Below are 18360 nucleotides of genomic sequence, written 5' to 3' on the forward strand. Positions count from 1 at the left end.
CTGGCAGATGGACAGTCAGTAAAGGTCAGCTGTTACTATCTGTATAATATCAATAATAGAATTTTTTTTTCAATAATAGAATTTTATGGGGATGCTGAGACTATCAGATATACTAATCACATGCTGCAAAGTTCTGTAGAAACTGTGCAGATTTAGCGGCCCATAAATAAAAAGAAGTCTAAATCATAAAAAAAAAAAACTGGATATTCATAGAAAATGCCAACATTAGGAAAGAAATAAAAAGTAGTGGATTGTTCTAGATTACAGTTGACAGAGACCTAACAAACAAAATGTGTGATCCTGGAATGAGTCTGGAATTAGAAAAACAAAACACTCACATACACAAAGACATACTAATAGCCAAAAAAGGTAGGAAGGATAATTTTTGATTTCTGGAAAATGTGAATGTAGCCTGCATCTAAATATATACAAATAGATGCACACAAATGTGATAAAGTGCCTGGAATCAGTGAATCTAGGTAAAGGATAATGCACAAGTTTACTGAATTTTTTTTTTCTGTTTTCCCAGTACTTTAAAACTTTTTCAAAGAAAATAGTTGAGTACAAAATTCTAGGGTAGCTAAGATATATAACAGAGGCTGTCATAGGCTATTCAGCTGTAACTTTCACTAGTGACACCTATGATTATTATTTTAATAATAAATATCACATATTTAATCATATAAACAAGCTCCCCATTTCATAATTGCTTCATTTCTTTTTCCTGTTCTACTTAAAATTTTAAGAAGATGTAGCAAAATAACCCTTACCTTCACTTTCCCTGTGTCTGAGCAGTTTTTTTTTTTTTTAAGCAGCCATTTCAACTTTCTAATAGCAAAACCTTTTTGATCCTTGCCACAGACTTGAGCTCTGCTCAGGCGTAATCAGTACAGAAGGTATGAAAACAGCATAGGAAAGCCTGCTGAGGGCTCAGGGCCAGAGCAGAGACCTGTGTCTCGCTCAGAAATGTGTTAGAAGATGAATGGGCACAAAGAGATGGGTTGTGTTATCAATCATGTACACTGAGTTTTGCTAGAAAATAATTTGCATCCAACTCTGAGTCAGACTGGTAAGGAGCTTTACAGGACATATATTTTCTGCACTTAAACTGCCATGAAACTTTCCCCTCTAGAGCTTACAGGTTACTGTTACATTTTTTACTTCATCCGAAACTCAGCACTGAAATCAGCTGCTGTCCTTAACCCAAACAGACTGCTCCATCTTCTGCCCCTGCAGACCGCCCAGCCACTCACCTTGGGCGCTCTGTCCAGGATGCCTGCTCCTTTCATGTTGCTCCTGTGAACCAGCTCCTCTGAGCCCGGCGGCTGATATCTCTGACTTCAAAAGCGGTTACGCAATGTCACTGCATGCCTCTGGCTAGTTCTCAGAAACTGAATTCTATGGAGCTATCTGACAGCACAGGAAATTGTCAGAATGGTTCTCCCAGAAGGCAGACTTTATGGAAAGGAGGAGAAGAAAAGAGGTGAAGGAGGGGAGATGAGAAATCAAGGCAATCCTCACTCCTCAATGCCTCTACGTCTATGAGTAGAGACTGTCACACATTTGCTCTGAGAAACCACAAAAGGGGAAAAAAATAGTCTTCTCCTTTATAGGGTGAAGTTCCTACTTTGAAAAGCTGAGTGTATGAATGCGTGGCAGTCTCATTCCTTGAACGTCGTGGAACAACTCCCACTGGACAGACCAAACTTATTTCTCTGATTACAGGCCGCCAGGACACATTTCTGATAGCGGTCAGTGTTTCTTCCTTCTTGCCCCTTAAAATTTGCCCTGCAACAGCCAGAGAAAATGAGTCCGGGGATGGGGGAGCAGTACCCAGGAGACCTCCTCCCACATCTTTCTGGGTCAGGCAAACACTTCCTCCTGCTCCAACCCCCATTGCCCACCCCCTGGTCTTTGGGTGTGGTCTCTGCAGCAAGGCTATGCTGAGCACTTGTCAATACAAGTACATTATCTCGCAAATCTCACCCGGCCACCATCTGAACTTGAAGCCACAATGCTAGTTCATCATGCAATTCAGTACAACTTGCTAAATTGTTCCACTTTCCTTGTGTGCATGCGTGCTTAGTTGCTCAGTCATGTCCAATTCTTTGCAATCCTTTGAGCTGTAGCCCACCAGGCTCCTCTGTTCATGGATGTCCCAGGCAAGAATACTGGAAAGGGTTGCCATTTCCTTCTCCAGGGGATCTTCCTCATCCAGGAATCGAACCTGAGTTTCCTGTGGCTCCTGCATTGCAGGCAGATTCTTTCCACTTTCCTTAAATTCAGACTGAATATCCAGAGAGGACCTACAGAGGTGCAAAAGGCTTGCTAGGCATGTTGGCATTTTTATTCCATGTAAACAAACTGGTGTCCATCCTTCCAGCCAGGCTCAGGTTCTCCAATGAGCGCTCTCTCTCTTCCCATCCTGTGATTACAGCACTTATTGTCTTGTCTGCTGGTTGTCCTGTCTGAGCACCAGGAAGGATTTATGAGTGGAAAGAGCTGACTGATTTCCAGTGGGAGACAATCTATATTCTAAATTGTTACCTTTGTTGGAACTTCCCTGGCCAAGTGGTTGACATGTTATAGATGAGAGCAAATAAGAGCGAAAGAACAAAGATCACACAGAACCATCACAAAATGACTGAGCAACAAGCTCAAGGTGGAGATCCATAGAGCGGAGGACAGAGATAGGAGAAGAGGGAATAATCTAGGAAAGGCTTCACATGGAAGGCAAAGTATGAGAAGCAGGGGCAGGTCAGTGTAGAGCCTGGACTAACAGATGGTACCTGTTTATCTTTTACAGGTACATATCCTGTTTATCCTGTTTATCTTTACAGATGAGACAAATCGTTAAAATGGTACTACTGCAGGTGATATTTGTGAGGCAAAGGCCGCTACAAAATAGCAGATGATTTTAAATATGAATCTGGATATTTCTCTCAGGTGTACCAATTTGCTCCTGCTTTCTTCTGGCTTTACCAGCTCCTCTGTGTCGGTGACCTTGGGTCATGGAGCACCTTATAAGGAAGAGGCAAGCACTGTCTAGCTAAGGCTGAGGTTCGTGTTTTCAGACAGGGAATCTATGAAACCAAACTCTGATGCTTTTTATGTATAGAGATGGAATGATGTTATGATTGCATTTTTAAAAGCCCTTATCTCTCAGAGATATACACTGAAATATTTACAGACAAAATTTGAGAATTCAAAATAATTCAAGGGGAAAGTAGATAGAGGTAATTAGAACAATACTGGGCATGAGCTGAAAATTGGGGAGTCTGAGTGATGGATCCATGGGGATTCATTGTACTGTACTGCTGATATTGAATTTTTAAAAGTAACAGCTTTATTAACATATAATTCACACAGACCCCTCGGAGAAGGGAATGGCAACCCACTCTGGTATTCTTGCCTGAAGAATTCCATGGATGGAGGAGCCTAATGGGCTACAGTCTATGGAATCGCAAGGGGTCAGACTTAACTGAAGCGACTAACACTTTCACTACTTCACTCTGACATATCACAGAAGTACGATTCAGTGTTTTTTTTAGTATAATCAGAGTTGTGCAACCATCACCACTATTTAATTTCAGAACTTTTTCATCACCCCAATGAGAAAGACGATACCTATCAGTAGTCACTCCTTTTTCTCCTCTCCACACTGGCAACCACTGTTTTCTATTGTATTGTTGACTGCTGCGTCTATTTGGAAAAAAGTAGAAAGGCTGGACAAAGTTGCTCAAGTGATGAACAGATATAGACTCTGAACCCAAGTCTCCTGGAAGAGACAACAGACAGATTTCACGCCAATTTAAGTTTGGATGGTTCCCATCATCTTGGCGAATTCCAGACAGCAGTTCTTCCCAGTACTGAAGGGATGACCCTGAAGGTCCCTATACAGATAGAATGCTGTCATTTGCATATCTTTTTCAAGGAAAAACAGTCTGAACAAAAAACAAAACTAATAGGATTTGACCCTAAAATTAAATACTCACCCCTGCATAGATATTCAGTGTGGTATTTTGTGAATGAGGGGCTTGACTTCTCAGACTCCTGTTTGATCAGCTATGATTTTTCTGAGTGGAAAAGCTGTAGACATTTGGCTGCGGTCCATTCATATTTACATGTTAACTCAACATTGCGAGAGTTGATTATTCTAGGAAACTGGGTTGTTTTCACAATATCCCACAGACCAAAGGTTGAAACAGCTAGAATTAAGAGAACCAAGTGAGAGAGCTTCTAATAAGGTAATCCTCCCTCCTCTTAAGTAATGTGCTGCTAAGAAGAGTATTTTATTTTGTTTATTTTTATTATTTATTTGGATGTGCCAGGTCTTAGTTGAGGCACACAGGACCTTTGATCTTCATCGCGGCATGCCAGATCTTTCGTTGTGGCATGTGGGATCTAGTTTCCTGACCAGGGATCAAACCCAGGCCCCCTGCATTGACAGCTTGAAGTCTTAGCCACTACACCACCAGCAAAGTCCCCGAGAACAGAATTTTGAGTTGAATTTCTTTTCAGAACTTAGGGAGTCTGATCATTTTCATAACTCCTAATAAATGTGCAGGAAGGCATATTGTTTTGTGTACTTAGCTCTTTTTCATATGCTTTTATACTGTTTTTGTGTGGACTTTCAGCCATCCAGATTTATGAGTGTCACTTCAATACCTGACTTATTAAAGACCAGCCGAACACCAGACTCAGAATGTCCAGAGCATTAAAGTTCTGGCAGGACATTTCAGACTGTGCTGCTTTAAAAGTCTTTATTGGTTTTGTTACAATATTGTTTCTGTGGGATCCTAGCTCCCTGACCAGGGATCCAACCCAAACCCCCTGCATTGGGAGTTGAAATCTTAACCACTGGACTGCCAGGGAATCCCCTGTGCTGCTTTAAAATCACCTGTTATCTGGCAGATTGTAACCTCAAGAAGAAATCAAAAGAGCTCCTTTGGTCAAAGTAGGATTTCATAAATTGCCAACAAATTCATCTAAAAACCCGAGTATAGGGATAATATGGGGAAGACTGAGATACTGCAGGTATTATAATTAGTGATAGCTCAGCTTACTAGCCTGAATTTTGATCCCAAGGTTGAGAGGAGAAAGGAATCAGAGCAAGACTTGAAAAAAAGAACACAGAGGAAACACTACAGGTGGAGAAAGGTGTGTAAAGCTGGAGGGCAAGGCTGAATGCAGAAAATGATGCCACGAACCGGTAGTCATTATGGGGGAGCAACCAGGAAGGGAAGAGACAATTGGCCAGAAAATGGGAAAGAGTCTTCATAGATGACAACACCCACTAAAGGGAAAAGAACAACAAAGGCACAGGGCAAAGACAAGAGGTACGAAAGCTACAGAAATGCTCAAAGTTTTTCTAAAGTTATTTTGTTGTGGTGGTTCAAATCTACTCGGTTACTCTTAAAGTCTCTTGATCCTTGACCCCCATTTTATTGTTTTAGGTTTTCAGACATATTCTACACAATACTTACCTATCGTGCACCTGCTAATTCCACTGACTCGTTTCTGCTGATTCTCATCACCATGGCTGTTTCTTACACTTGAGAACACGTGATTATCTTTTTAAAAAGATTCTTTTACTTATACTTTTGGTTGCACTGGGTTTTCGTCGCTGCGCATGGGCTTGCTCTAGTTGTGAGTGGGAGCCGCTCTCCAGTTGCGGTTTGCAGTCTTCTCATCACAGTGGTTTCTCTGGGTGGGGAACACGAGCTCTAGGCACTTGGGCTTCAGTAGTTGTGGCACATGGGCTTAGTTGCCCCGCGGCACGTGGGATCTCCCTGGACCAGGGATCGAGCCTGAGTCTCCTGCATTGGCAGGCGGATTCCTTACCACTGAGACACCAGGGAAGCCCCTGAAAACGATTCTTAGAGCTTCTCTGGGAGAAGTTATTGAGGCCTGGGGCTAAAATGTGCTCTTCTGAAGAGCAGCACTCCCCTACCTTTTTGGCATCAGGGATGGGTTTCATGGAAGACAATTTTTCCATGAACTGGCGTGGGGGGGTACAGTTTCAGGATGATTCAAGCACATTACATTTATTGTACACTTTATTATTATTACATCAGCTCCACCTCAGAACAGGCATTAGATCCGGGAGTTTGGGGACCCCGGCTGTAGAGAGGTGCTAGCCTGATACTCCACTGCCAGCTGGAGCTGCTTTAAATTCTCAGCTTGAAACCACACAGAGGTTTCTCTAAACCACTAAGCGGTGTGACTTGTTCTAGCCTTGCTCAAGGAGCCAACAGCTTGTGGACGGGGGACTCTCAACAGCCTTCCCCCGTGTCAACACCACAGACCCTCTTCCTCAGGCCCAAACCTGAGCCAGTGCTGTAGGTAGGATTCCTCTTTCTCTGAAGTGGGGATTTTGTCAACATCACCTTTTAGCTGGTGGGGGGAAGCACCTTTTGGGTTCTGGGTTTTCTTCCTGGGTCTTTGATCAAAGTTCCTACCTTGTGAAGACTCAAGAGCTCAAGGAGTCTAGGCTACAAGGGACCGCCAATGTCCGTGGTGTGTTACCAGCAGCCGTCACTGTCAGTGCTCTGGATGCGGGCTGTGTGGTGGGGTCTGCCTCAGGAGCTCCCGCACTCTCTTGCTAGCTCAGCTATCTACTTAGTGATTAAACACGAAATCTGTTCTGGTTTGCACACGGTTCTCGGAGGGTCCTGGCCCGCTGTTTCTTTCCAAAGCAGAAGTTTCCCCCAGAAGTCAGTGTCTTCCCCCTCCCCCAATTCTGTTTACATCATGTGTTTTTAAAAAAGGAGCTTCACTGATGGAAGTGCACGTTGGGGGTGATTTTGATAAGCTCTTCAATCACAGAAAAGGACACTATTGCCTGGAAGAGAATTGATTTCTCTTAAAAGAGCTGAGACTTGGGATTCCCCCCAACAATCTCTTCTTTTGGGTGGTTCAGTGATAATGAATCTGCTTGCCAATGCAGGAGACTGGGGTTTGATCCCTGGGTCGGGAAGATGCCCTGGAAAAGGAAATGGCAACCCATGCCAGTATTCTTGCCTGGAAAATCCCATGGACAGAGGAGTCTGGCGGACTACAGTCCATGGGGTCCCAAAGAGTTGGGCATGACTGAGCAACTGAGAATGCAGGCACGCATGCGAGGGAAACCAAAGCTTAAGACAAAAGGTAGATTTCTCTGAATGATCTAAAGAAACAGATTAACTCAAAATTTTAAATTCATAGAAGAGCAAAGATACACATCTACAGGTGACTAAATCTGGTTTCCAGAACAAAACACTAAAGAAGCCGAGGGAAGTATCCATCCAAGCTCACAATGGCTGTTCAAGACCTTATGTTGTAACAGAAACATGCAAGAGAACTCCACCCCAAAAATGAACTAGCTTTAAATGATCATTATATACAAAAAGTTTATTTTAGAAATCACATATCTTTAAAAAAAATAACATTGAAGTTTTAAGTTCTGATCTTGACTGAATGTTAGGGTGTCATGTCAGGGTGTTCTGTGGTATAATTAGTGATGCGAGGAAACCAAGTCCCTTTACACTAGTTCGAAACATGAATGTGAGTTTTAAAAGAAAAATTTTAAAAAGAAGTTATTTTGGAAACACTTGGAAGCATCTTGATCTTGTAAACAGAAGTCCTGAAACTACAGACACATTGCTGAGACTATTCCAAAAGCTGGAAAAAAGTAGGCATTATCATTTCAATTCATGAACGGTTAAAAAGGTCCAATGGAACCAGTATCGAGTGTAGTGTGCTCATCCCAGTGCATCTCAGAGAGAAGCAGCAGAAGAGTTAGACCTCGACTTTACCGTTTCGAAGGCTGAAAGTCGGAAAATGTGGGTAGTTTTGGCTGGTAATTTCTTGGGTAGAACTGGTTATCCTTTATTCTACTCAGCAGGTTTCTTTCAGTCTTATAAAAATGGCACCCACAGGTGGCCAAGCTCAAGTATTGGAGAATCAGGACACAAAATAAAATTTAAACTCACTACGGACCCAAATATATAGCTCTTTGGAAACCTGAACTATAAACCTGTGACTTAACATGAAAATGGTTTTATAGATCAAAGAGTTTAAATGATCCTTAAGGATGATGTCTAAAACAGAAGTTTTAAACAGTAAACTTCAGAAGACTATAAATTAATTCCTATAACATAAAACAATTAAGTCTATTTAGTATCTTTATCAAATGATCCCGGATTGTATTTCTAGGAACTCCTACTCAGATCATGAGGTATCTGTATTGGGGGATAATGATAAACCAGAACATCTATCTGTAACAGGAGCTCAGGGCTCTCTGATGAGGCTAGAATTGAATCCAGAGAAGTATTGTCACTATATAAAAAATTCTAAGAATAAGAAAACCTGTATTATTTGGTTAATTGCAAAAAAAGAAAAAAAAAAAGGAAAAAATTCTGAGAACACCGCTGCTGGGTGCATCCAAGATGAGCAGTCATGGTACATGCTGAAGAGCACTCAAAGCTAAGATTTAAAATCACGTGAGGAGAAAGTCAATTGATAGAGATCATTCCTGACGATGAGCAACACCTGACAGCAGTAGCCGGTTCACCTAATTTTGATTAGATCGACTATACTATCAATGTTTCCCATCAAAGGGTAACAAGGTCATCTTACTGAAGACAAGCGTTTTAGGTTGTGAAAGGACTATGAGGGAAGCGTGCTGGGACACACACTTCCTACGAATCTTCAGGAAAAGCCGGCCACTCATTTTACTGAAGTGAAACGTGTGTTGACAGTAAAGTTGCAGATCTGATCTTTATTATCAGAATGATGTCATTTTAGGATAGAATTGATAGATTTTCTTAAATGAACCTAATAAGGTATAAAACTCTTTGACTTTCAGAGCTATATGCCTATGTATCTGCCGAAATGTGTTTTGGAAATATACAAGGAGGATGCAGAACAGGCACAGAAGCTGACAAAAATATCCGGATGCACATTCCTCATGACAGATCCACGTGGGATCCAGAAAGCACTTTAATACCCTATCCATCAAATGATCAAGAGTCTAGAGAAATAGTAAGTCCTGTATTTACAAAACTGATGAAAATCACACTGTAATAATCAGTGAGTGCAGAACAACCGCACAGATCTGTGTTTCCAACTTTTTCCACCATGATTCTCCATCAAGGTAAAAAAAGATTCTTTCATACAAATCCCAGAAGGATGTAGAGGTGGCAGCACAACCGCTGGAGATGGAGCGATGACTTACTACTGAGGCTGGTGACGGACACAGGCGGGGGGTTGGTGGAGAAGAGGGCAGAGTCCTCTTGAAAAGAACCCTGCTGGGCGCAGGCAGCTCTAGTCCGTGGTTGACCTCCGGTACCAAAATCGTGCCCGGAAGTCATCGCTGCAGGTCATGAAGCCGGGGTTGGTGGGCGAGTGCACGATGCAGCGCACGATGTTGTTGTGGCCCAGCGAGAGCAGGTTCCGGCGCTCGGCCGTCCGCGAGTCCCAGCAGCAGAGGCTGATGGTCCTCTCGTCCGGCAGCAGCACGTAGTCCTCCGTGTGGTTGAAGACGGCCTGCGTCCGGTGCACCTGCCGCCCGCTCAAGCCAGCGCCTGCACAGACACCGAGAGGTTAGGGGCCTGGGCGCCAGGGTCAGCTTTCCAAGCTCACATCTTAGACACCCGACTGCTCTACTTTTGTTATTAGCTGTACTGATATAACCACAGCATTAATCGTTGAAGTAATACACATTTATTGTGCAATTTTGGAAACTCTTAAAAAATATACATATATGAAAAAAGAACATCGCTTTTGGGCCCACCTCCTAATACAACTCTGTTAATATTCTGATGATTTTCAGGCATAAAAACACCTTAAAAAGAAAAAGAATATACAAGTAGTGCCACATTATCTAATTTCATGTTGGGCATACTTCTCCATGCTTTTTTCCCAGCTGCAAAGTAGCCCACTGTTTGGAAGCACCATTACTTAATGATCCTTTTCTTGCCACGCATGTAGTTTGTATCCAATTGGCATACTGTGATAAACATCCTTTCTGGAGATATTTCATTGGGATAAAATTCCCAGCACTAGAAGCACTGGGTTGTATGAGCAGCCACTCTCCAGAAGGAAGTTTTATGCTTTTTAATGACCATGAATAAAAAATTGTATTTTATGTTTAAAGTATTACATAAAGTATTAAAAAAAAATCTGTCTGATAACCTTATACCCAGGGTTAACATTTTGATGAGCAACTTTTCCAAATATCTCTGTGCACTGTACACTCATTTGTAATTTATTTAAGTCAGAGCATACTGCATGTGGTGGAGACCTACAAAGAGGGCAATATAGTTCAATGGGGAAAAATACACACTGTGGTGTTGGATCTGGACTCAGTACTTATTCTGATGTGACCCTGAACGAATGACTTAACATCCCCGGGCCTCATCGGTCCTGTCAGGATAACCAGAGCACTCGTCCTCAGGATGCTGTGGGGATTAAAAGGAGGTATGATGTCCAGTCCACTTGGCAGGCTCAATGTTCAACAAATGTTACTATGAGTGTGTGTGCATGCTTCCCGAGACTCTTCTTAAATTTCTAACAGTGAGTATAGCATGTCAAAAATATATGTATATTTAAAAATTTGATCTATGACACCAAGTTGCCCTTCAGAAATATTTTCCCAATCGATATTCCTAACAATATGTGATTTCCTGAGATGTTTATTGATACTAGGTAATACCAATCTTTTAAATTCCTAAAATATGATGAGCAAGAAAAGGATACTTCCATTTTTGTTTCTTAGGTTTTTGGTGAAGTTGGTCATCTTTTCTTGGGTTCACTGACCAATATCTGACATGTTTATTACATATGCTATGGATATTTCCTCCCAAGTCCAGCATTTTAATTTTGTTTACAGTGTTTTAAATTAACTTTTAACATCAAAATGTCTCATATTTACTTGATAGTTTTCCCTTCTCTTTCATTATTTCAAGGGTCCTTTGAATTTTAACTAAACATTAAAACTGGAAAAACAGATCCAAAAGTGCTGACATGAAGGAGTCTTAAACTGTGAATTAGGAAAAAAGGGAATTTGCATATAAATTCAGTATACTCTCATTTAAAAACCAAATCCCAATTCTCTAGCAAAACCAACCAATCAATCACATATAACCACAAAAATGTTCCAAACATTCCTAAAACAAAAATGACTCCTCCACGCCGCACCAGCTACAGTGGAAGCCAGAAAGGAAGCTGACTTTGGTCACTATGAGATAATCCTAAGGTAGGTTATGCTGCACCCTAGCGGTTCCCAGGTCACTAACTCTCCAACCTTCTCCACTTACTAACAACCCAGGAGATCCCTTACAATAGTGTTGTTTTCTTATGAGCTTTAAGTTCTGGTCACAATAATTTCAGTGTCTACGCAAACAGCTCACAACAGAGGAAACTAGCTGGTTTTCTACCAAAGAGCCTTTGCTGCTATGAGGATCAAAAGAATGAAACATAATATTTTAACACTTACTATCAAATAATTAGACCTTAACACTGACTGCCAGGGATAGGATCCATTTAAATGGATCTCGTAAAAAGAGCTCTGGCACAACTGTTACAACCAGAGACCAATGTGAATTAATCAGAGAATCAGACTAACATCATTGCGTATTTATACAGGTCCAGAACACTTGGGGTCTCTTTGGGGGGGGCCTCCTCTCTTCAGGTACAAGCCAAGATCTTCCCTCTCACTCACTGAGGGTTTTCTCTGCACTATGTTCATGTTTTTGTGGGCAACAGGCAGGCCATGGGTATACAAATGAACCTCCAAACTCTCAAGTGTTACTTGCGTAGAATCAGATCTAATTTTAGCTGTTAACATACTGAGATGAGCCAAGTTAAGAAACTGTGGCTTCTACTTCCAGCCCTGCCTCTTGTTTGATTTACATGGGGATTTACTGTGTGGATCTGTTTCAAGAGTTCTGGAAACTAAAACACCTCAGAAATGTGAATTGATATCAACCTCTCACATACCTGTGTATCTGACCAGCGTTCGTCCTGTTGATATTTCCCAAAGTTTAGCTACAGAGTCTTTTCCACTTGACAGAATATATTTAGAATTTTTCGAAAAGATGGCAGAACAAACTTCTGCGCCATCATGTGCTTTCTCGAACGTTGTGATGCATCGATTTGAGACGCCATCCCATAATTTGATGCAGCCATCCTTGCTGCCAGTCACATACATATTGGCACTAGGATTGTAATTCACTGAACATATGGCATCGGTGTGCTGATCTTGAGGGTTGCAAGAGACAAAGCACTGAAATGTGTTGATGTCATAAAGTCGAAGTGTCGGATGCTGAGTCCCCACAAGTATAAAGTCTCCGGAAGGATGAAAGGAGATGGAGCGTAACATTTCAGCCTCCTGTCAGGAGAGAGCAGGGGAACCACTGTTAAGCCTAGAGGAACTATGGAGAATATCTGGCCAATGCACAGAAACCATAAAACAATGACCAGATATTACACAGGCACGAGAAGAACAAAGAACTTAATGAGAGAATCATTTAAACAAAGATTTCCAAAACTATTTACTGGTGAGATTATTCCAAAGAACACAGAAGTGAGCTTCATTATTTTCAAATAAACAATGGGTGAACTCAGAATGAAATATCATCATTCTATAATACATTTGTGGGGCTTCTCTGGTGACTCAGACCGTAAAGAATCTGCCTGCATTGCGGGAGACCCATGTTCAATCCCTTGGTCAGGAAGATCTCCCAAATAAGGGAATGGCAACCTACTCCAGCACTCTTGCCTAGAGATTCCATAGACAGAGGACCCTGATGGGTTATATTTATAATCCATGGGGTTGCAAAGAAATGGACATGACTGAGAGACTAACACACACACATGATACCTTCATATACAATTAGTGAATAAAGATAAAACAACTGTACTTTAAGAATAGCTCCTTAGGACATCCCTAGCAGTCCAGTGGTTAAGACTCTGTGCCTCCACTGCAGGGGCACAGATTTGATCCCTGGTCAGAGAACTAAGATCGCCCCCCAAAAGAATAGCTTCTTTGTCCCAGGGCTCCAAATATGGAGGTGGAAGTCACTACTAAAACACCAGAAGGTCTGAACTGCGTTTTCAAAATAAGGCAACCAAATGTTGCTTTTTCGGCAAATACCTAAGTGTCCCAACTAAATAATTTTGTAATTCCCATAAGTTACACTGTAGAGAAGTTGGTTATGTTTTGTCTTTAAGCAAGAATCTGCAAGCTTTAAAGAGTGATGTGAATTCTGAACCGTATCTCTGCCCACCAGCTGTCCTGAGTGGCCAGAGGAAGTTGGCGCCTGACAGCCCGAGAGCCGTGCCATCTGTGGCAGGCAATGCATCTTCCTTGTTTATAGGATGACCACGGAGACAACTTTGAGAAAGAGAAGAGTCACACATCAGCTCACTGTATTTAAGAAAAAAAAACAGAAGCTCCTTTCCAGACATTCCTCACCTGGATGTATTTGAAGGCTCTTTTTGCAGATGGTTTGGAATAATCAAATAATTTAAGAGTATAATCCCTTGAACCAGAGGCGAGAATCTGTTCTGTTGGGTGGAAGGCGAGACAGGTGACTTCATCCACGTGGTCGTAAAGAGTTCGAATCACTGGGTGGTTTTCCATGTTCTGCTGTGCAGTCTCGTTCATCATGACCTAGGCCAACAAGGAAAGAAGAGAAACTCTAAGTGGACTCACTCTCATTCTTCTAAGAAGGGACAACAGAAGATAAATGGTAAGATGTGACTGGGATCTTCACCTCAATCGGCATGGCGCTTTTGGCCAGCATTCTTTCCGTGTCCAGAATTTTTATGGACGCATCAGCAGATCCAGTAGCTATTAGCTGCCCATCTCTACTATAGGTAGCTACGCGACAGGGTCCTTTGTGGGATGTGACGTAGCAGGTTTCGTACTCTGACGCTTCTGGGGACATAGTCTGGACATCTGCATCAAACTCCAGGTCAATTCCTGTGCCAGGGGCAACTGTGTCTGACCGGCCAATTGCATACTGAACTGCAGTGTCATCATTTTCCATTCCTGAAAGCAGTAAAAATGAAACGCATGGAAAAACATTATTTTAAAAGGACAAGGCAAAGTTCTTGATCCAAACTGGGAATGCTATTTGCCAATGTCAAGGTATTAGTTCTTGTAGCCACATGACACTTAATACTGTACAATTTAATTATGTATTTTGAGCTGGGGGCACACACAGTGACAAGACTGTAAGGCAATATGGGTTGTGGGAAGTTAGGCTCCACTAGGTGAAGTCCTCTCCCCAGATACTTGCCTCTGAAATGTTCTACTTTAACCACAACTACACAAGCTGAAAAAAAGCACTTCTGCAGTTAAATCACCCACTTTTTCCCGTTCTGAATTTTAATATTTTGCATGTCGAGAGCTGTCATTAGCAGCTTTGAAGCTCATTAAGTCAGACATAGTGTGAGTAGTAGCACTAGTGAAACACCTTTGAAAAAAGTGTTAAGCTGTGAATAAAGTCAATCAAGAATTTGCATTTTGAATTGAAAAATAACTTGACATTGTACAGTGTTGACTAGTATAGAAAAAATCAGAAATGCAGATGAACCAAAAAATAAACATAACTTTGTATGATATATCACCCAGAGATAATTACTGTTAACATGGTGATATGAATTCTTCTGAGCCTTTCTCCATGCACACGGTTGTTTCATTTCTTAAAACAAAAATAAAACCACACCATATAACATGGTGTGACTTACTCGGTCATTTAACCATACAGAACAAACACCTGGTCAGTGTAATAAATGTTCATCCACATCACACTGTTGGACCCAATTTTATGGATACGAGAACCTTTATAGCCAATTTCATATTGTTGGGCATTTCAGTGGAAATCATTCTATTTCCCCAGGCTAATCACAATTTACATTGCCAAGTCAAAGGGTATAAACATGTATAGTAATTCTTTTTTTTTTTTTTAAATATGTATGGTAATTCTTATTGCTTCCTATGACACAGGCATGCACCAGGATACACTGTTGAACAAGACAAGGTTCAAGGTTTTTATTAAACTTCCAGTCTTTCGGTGGATGGTAAGGATTGTGAGGGAAACAACAACTCTAAACAATAAAGAAAATTTCAGACAGTAATTCTATAATGAGGGAAATAGGACTGTTATTTCAGAGCAAATGGGGACATATGGGGAAGATGTTCAAGTTATTTCAGAAGAGATGAGGAAGACTCTGAGATGACATTTGAAGCAATAATAAGTAGAACAGCAGAAAGCACCAGATAATTCATATAAAGATCCAGAGGCTAGACAGAATCAGCTCAAAACCTTCACAATCTGGACTTCGTTTACTCCTCCAGTATCTAGCACTGTACTTGATACATACTAGCACTAAAATGAAAGGACAATCATCTTGAAAAACACCTGAAACTGTCATGGGCTCAATGAAGAATTGGCATTCACAAGTTACCAAGTTTGATGAGATGCAGGAGCTGCTCCGAGGGCGCGCACACAGACTGAGGCTTGATTTCATTGATGAGGCCATTGGCAATGCTGATATAGCCGTCATAGAGCAGCTGGCTGATGATCAGCTTGTAGAGCTGCTGGCGGTCCTTCAAGCCCACTTTGGTTCTGTACATCTTGGAGAAGAGGAAGAGAATTTTTCTGCCAGCTGGAAGAAGAGAAAACAGGTGATAATGAAGGGCAAAGACAGGAGTAAGCCACAGAAGCAACACAGGAATCTGGTCAGACTTTTCAGGGTTTAAATCTCAGCTCTACCAGCATTCTCTTTGGTTGGCAACTATGTTTCTCTGAGATCTGGGGCCTCAGCTCTCAAAAGTCAGTGAAGGTTAAACATGGTACATGTAGATTCTTTTGTGCACAGTGGCACACAAACAGCTCAAAACGTGTCAGCCAACATTTACAGCTAGACCTCTCTTCATCATTATTTCTTTGCCAAATTAGCCACCCTCGACTTTAATTCTTCACTGCCCGAATCTTCCATTTCTTCTGCTAATAAAACACTGGTAATGTTGCACTAGGCAAGAGAGCTGCTATTGTGGATGCCCAGACACTACTGTTTCCACCAGCCTAAGCTGTTACATTTATTAAGGTCAGTTATGGTTATTCTTAAAACACTTTTTAAGACAATGGAGCTTGTTACGTTACATAATTTAATTAGACAGTAAATCAAAACATTAGGGCAAAAAAGCTATCATGCAATGAAAACTAAGTCAAGTTGAATGCTTTGGAAAGCATTGATTAATAAAATATTTGTGAACAGGATATGGTGAAAACAACTACTTAAAAAAATGGAAAAATCGGAAGGACTGTGCACTTTGATTTACAAATTCTCAGTCTCAAGAAAGCAAAAGAGAAAATTGTAAATAATGGTTGGTTTTTGAGTTTATGGGGGAAAAAAAAGAACTCCAACTGGTGAACATGATTAGATAATTTGATTATAAAAATCTACCTTTGTACATATGTGTAGGTCTGTAGACACTGGAGATGGGAAACAACAATAAAGAATAAGTCATTGGCAGACAGGTGGCTGTGGCAGAGAAGAAAACTGAAAGACCACAGGAGAGATTAGAATAATAAGAGTGGTCAGCGGTCTATTAACACCAGTACCTCCTGGTACTGCTGCACTACACAGGGGTAATTCTGAAAGTGGGAGATTGTACTAAAGCAGTGGGGAACAATGTTTTTAACTACACAATGCCCTCTGGAGAATTACTGAAGCTACTGATCATAAGAACAGTTAACATTTATTGGATGCTGACCATGTTTCATCTCAAACCTCAACTACATCCTGCAAAAGGATCCAGTAATCTTGTTTACAGGCGAGGAGGGGATATAACCTGCCCAAGGTCTCAGAACTTGGAGGAATCAGGATTGGAATGTAGGAGGTTTGACTCTAGAGACTGTGTTGTTACTAACCACTGCTTGTACTATTTCTTAAAACCTTAATAATATTAATAAAGCTAGCTAAACTTCCTTAGACATTCAGTACAGCATATAACCAGGTGGCACACTGGTAAGGAACCCGCCTGCCAGGTTGAATCCCTGAGTCAGGAAGATCCTCTGGAGGAGGAAATGGCAACCCACTCCAGTATGCTTGCCTGGGAAATCCCATGGACAGAGGAGCCTGGCAGGCTACAGTCCATGGGGTCACAAGAGTCTGACTTGACTAAGCATGCACGCCAGGCCACAGTAGGTAATACACATGGTGTAAGCAACAAATATGCATACCTCATTCAACCTTCATTTAATCCCATTTTAGAGGTGGGCAACTGGAGGCCCAGAAAGGTTAACTCACCCAGGATTCAACAGGTTGTATGTAAATGGCAGAGCCTGGATCCTAACCCAGAGCCTGTCCTCTTACTGTGCTGTACTGATGGGGGCTGAGCAGATACACATATATCCATGCTGTGTAAACACTAGGGCACAACAGAGATGATGAAGCCGCTCAAAGAAATCAGTGAACACTGAAAGGAAAATGTGGCTTTGTCATCCTGTCTCTTCACTTATGTTAGGCGCATCAACCGGCGTACCAAGAGATTAAATAAGAAATGAGAGGACGAACCCCGCTTAACTCCCATAGAACTTGGGCTCGCTGGGCTAGTAAGCAGGTAACTACCAATGCCCAAATTGGCAGATGAAGGGGCTACAGCCCGAGGGCAGAAAGAGCCCAGTACAGGACAAGTTGTACCTGGAGCTGGAAGAAGGACCAAGGCGAGAACACAGACGCCCCCTCACCGAACGCTCCGCTATGACCCCGACCTAGAGGCCAACGAAGGATGGAAGGGAGAGTGTGAGCAAGGCCATTATGGAAAAGGAGGGACAGTGCAGGCCAAGCCCAGCAACTCAGGGCGCACGCCACCCCGCTCACTAATGACTCTTCCCGCCCCGCCCTGGTCCTCACGATGGTCCCCTAAAGGTCCCAGCCGACCGCACCAGCCACTCTCCACGCAACCCTGGCTCTCCATACCCGCTGGTCCCGCTCTCTCGGTCTCCCGCTCTCTCTTAGAAAAATGGAGGCGCCAATCCTGCCCGATCAATCGCTCCGTGCGCACGTTCACTGCGCACGCGCAAAGGGCGTCGCGCCGAGCGCTGCGCTATCGATCCGCACCCCTCAACTTGCGCCTGCCCTTCTCGCCATCTTACTTACGGGCACGATCGAAAGACTCGCTCACCTCCTTCAACTTTATCTACCCTGCGACAACCCTGACGCCAAGGAACTGGTGCTTTACGGACAAATATCAGATCCAGAGAACACCGCGGGCGCTAGAACGGCCACGGGCGTCTCGGGCCGTTGGCTCCACCACTTCCGGGGCCTTACGGAGCAAGTGCGCCTGCGCGCCTTCTCCGC

The 18360-nt window shown here is 42.4% G+C and overlaps 2 protein-coding genes across 4 annotated transcripts in view; both read right to left on the reverse strand.

The window, feature by feature from the left end:
- Positions 1 to 1545, reverse strand: part of CASS4 (Cas scaffold protein family member 4) — a 37944-nt gene extending 36399 nt beyond the window's left edge. Inside the window, exon 1 of the mRNA XM_061126952.1 lies at positions 1254 to 1545. Coding sequence (XP_060982935.1) covers positions 1254 to 1289 — 36 coding nt within the window. The 5' untranslated portion in view covers positions 1290 to 1545. The remainder of the gene's footprint in view (positions 1 to 1253) is intronic.
- A 5826-nt stretch (positions 1546 to 7371) lies between these two features.
- Positions 7372 to 18321, reverse strand: CSTF1 (cleavage stimulation factor subunit 1). 3 transcript variants are annotated; one of them, XM_061126954.1, is made up of 6 exons: positions 18185 to 18321; positions 15460 to 15660; positions 13761 to 14038; positions 13460 to 13657; positions 11983 to 12373; positions 7372 to 9566 (listed from the first exon to the last, which is right to left on the reverse strand). In XM_061126954.1, exons 2-6 carry the CDS (start codon positions 15626 to 15628, stop codon positions 9307 to 9309), a joined length of 1296 nt encoding a protein of 431 aa, XP_060982937.1. In that variant the 5' UTR covers positions 15629 to 15660; positions 18185 to 18321; the 3' UTR covers positions 7372 to 9306. The 3 variants fall into 3 exon arrangements, with proteins under 3 accessions (XP_060982937.1, XP_060982936.1, XP_060982938.1); XM_061126953.1 differs by lacking the exon at positions 18185 to 18321 and adding an exon at positions 17980 to 18114; XM_061126955.1 differs by lacking the exon at positions 18185 to 18321 and adding an exon at positions 17701 to 17720.
- Between the last annotated feature and the right edge of the window lie 39 nt (positions 18322 to 18360).

The sequence above is a fragment of the Dama dama genome, chromosome 23 (assembly GCF_033118175.1).
Source record: "Dama dama isolate Ldn47 chromosome 23, ASM3311817v1, whole genome shotgun sequence".
Lineage (NCBI taxonomy): Eukaryota > Metazoa > Chordata > Mammalia > Artiodactyla > Cervidae > Dama > Dama dama.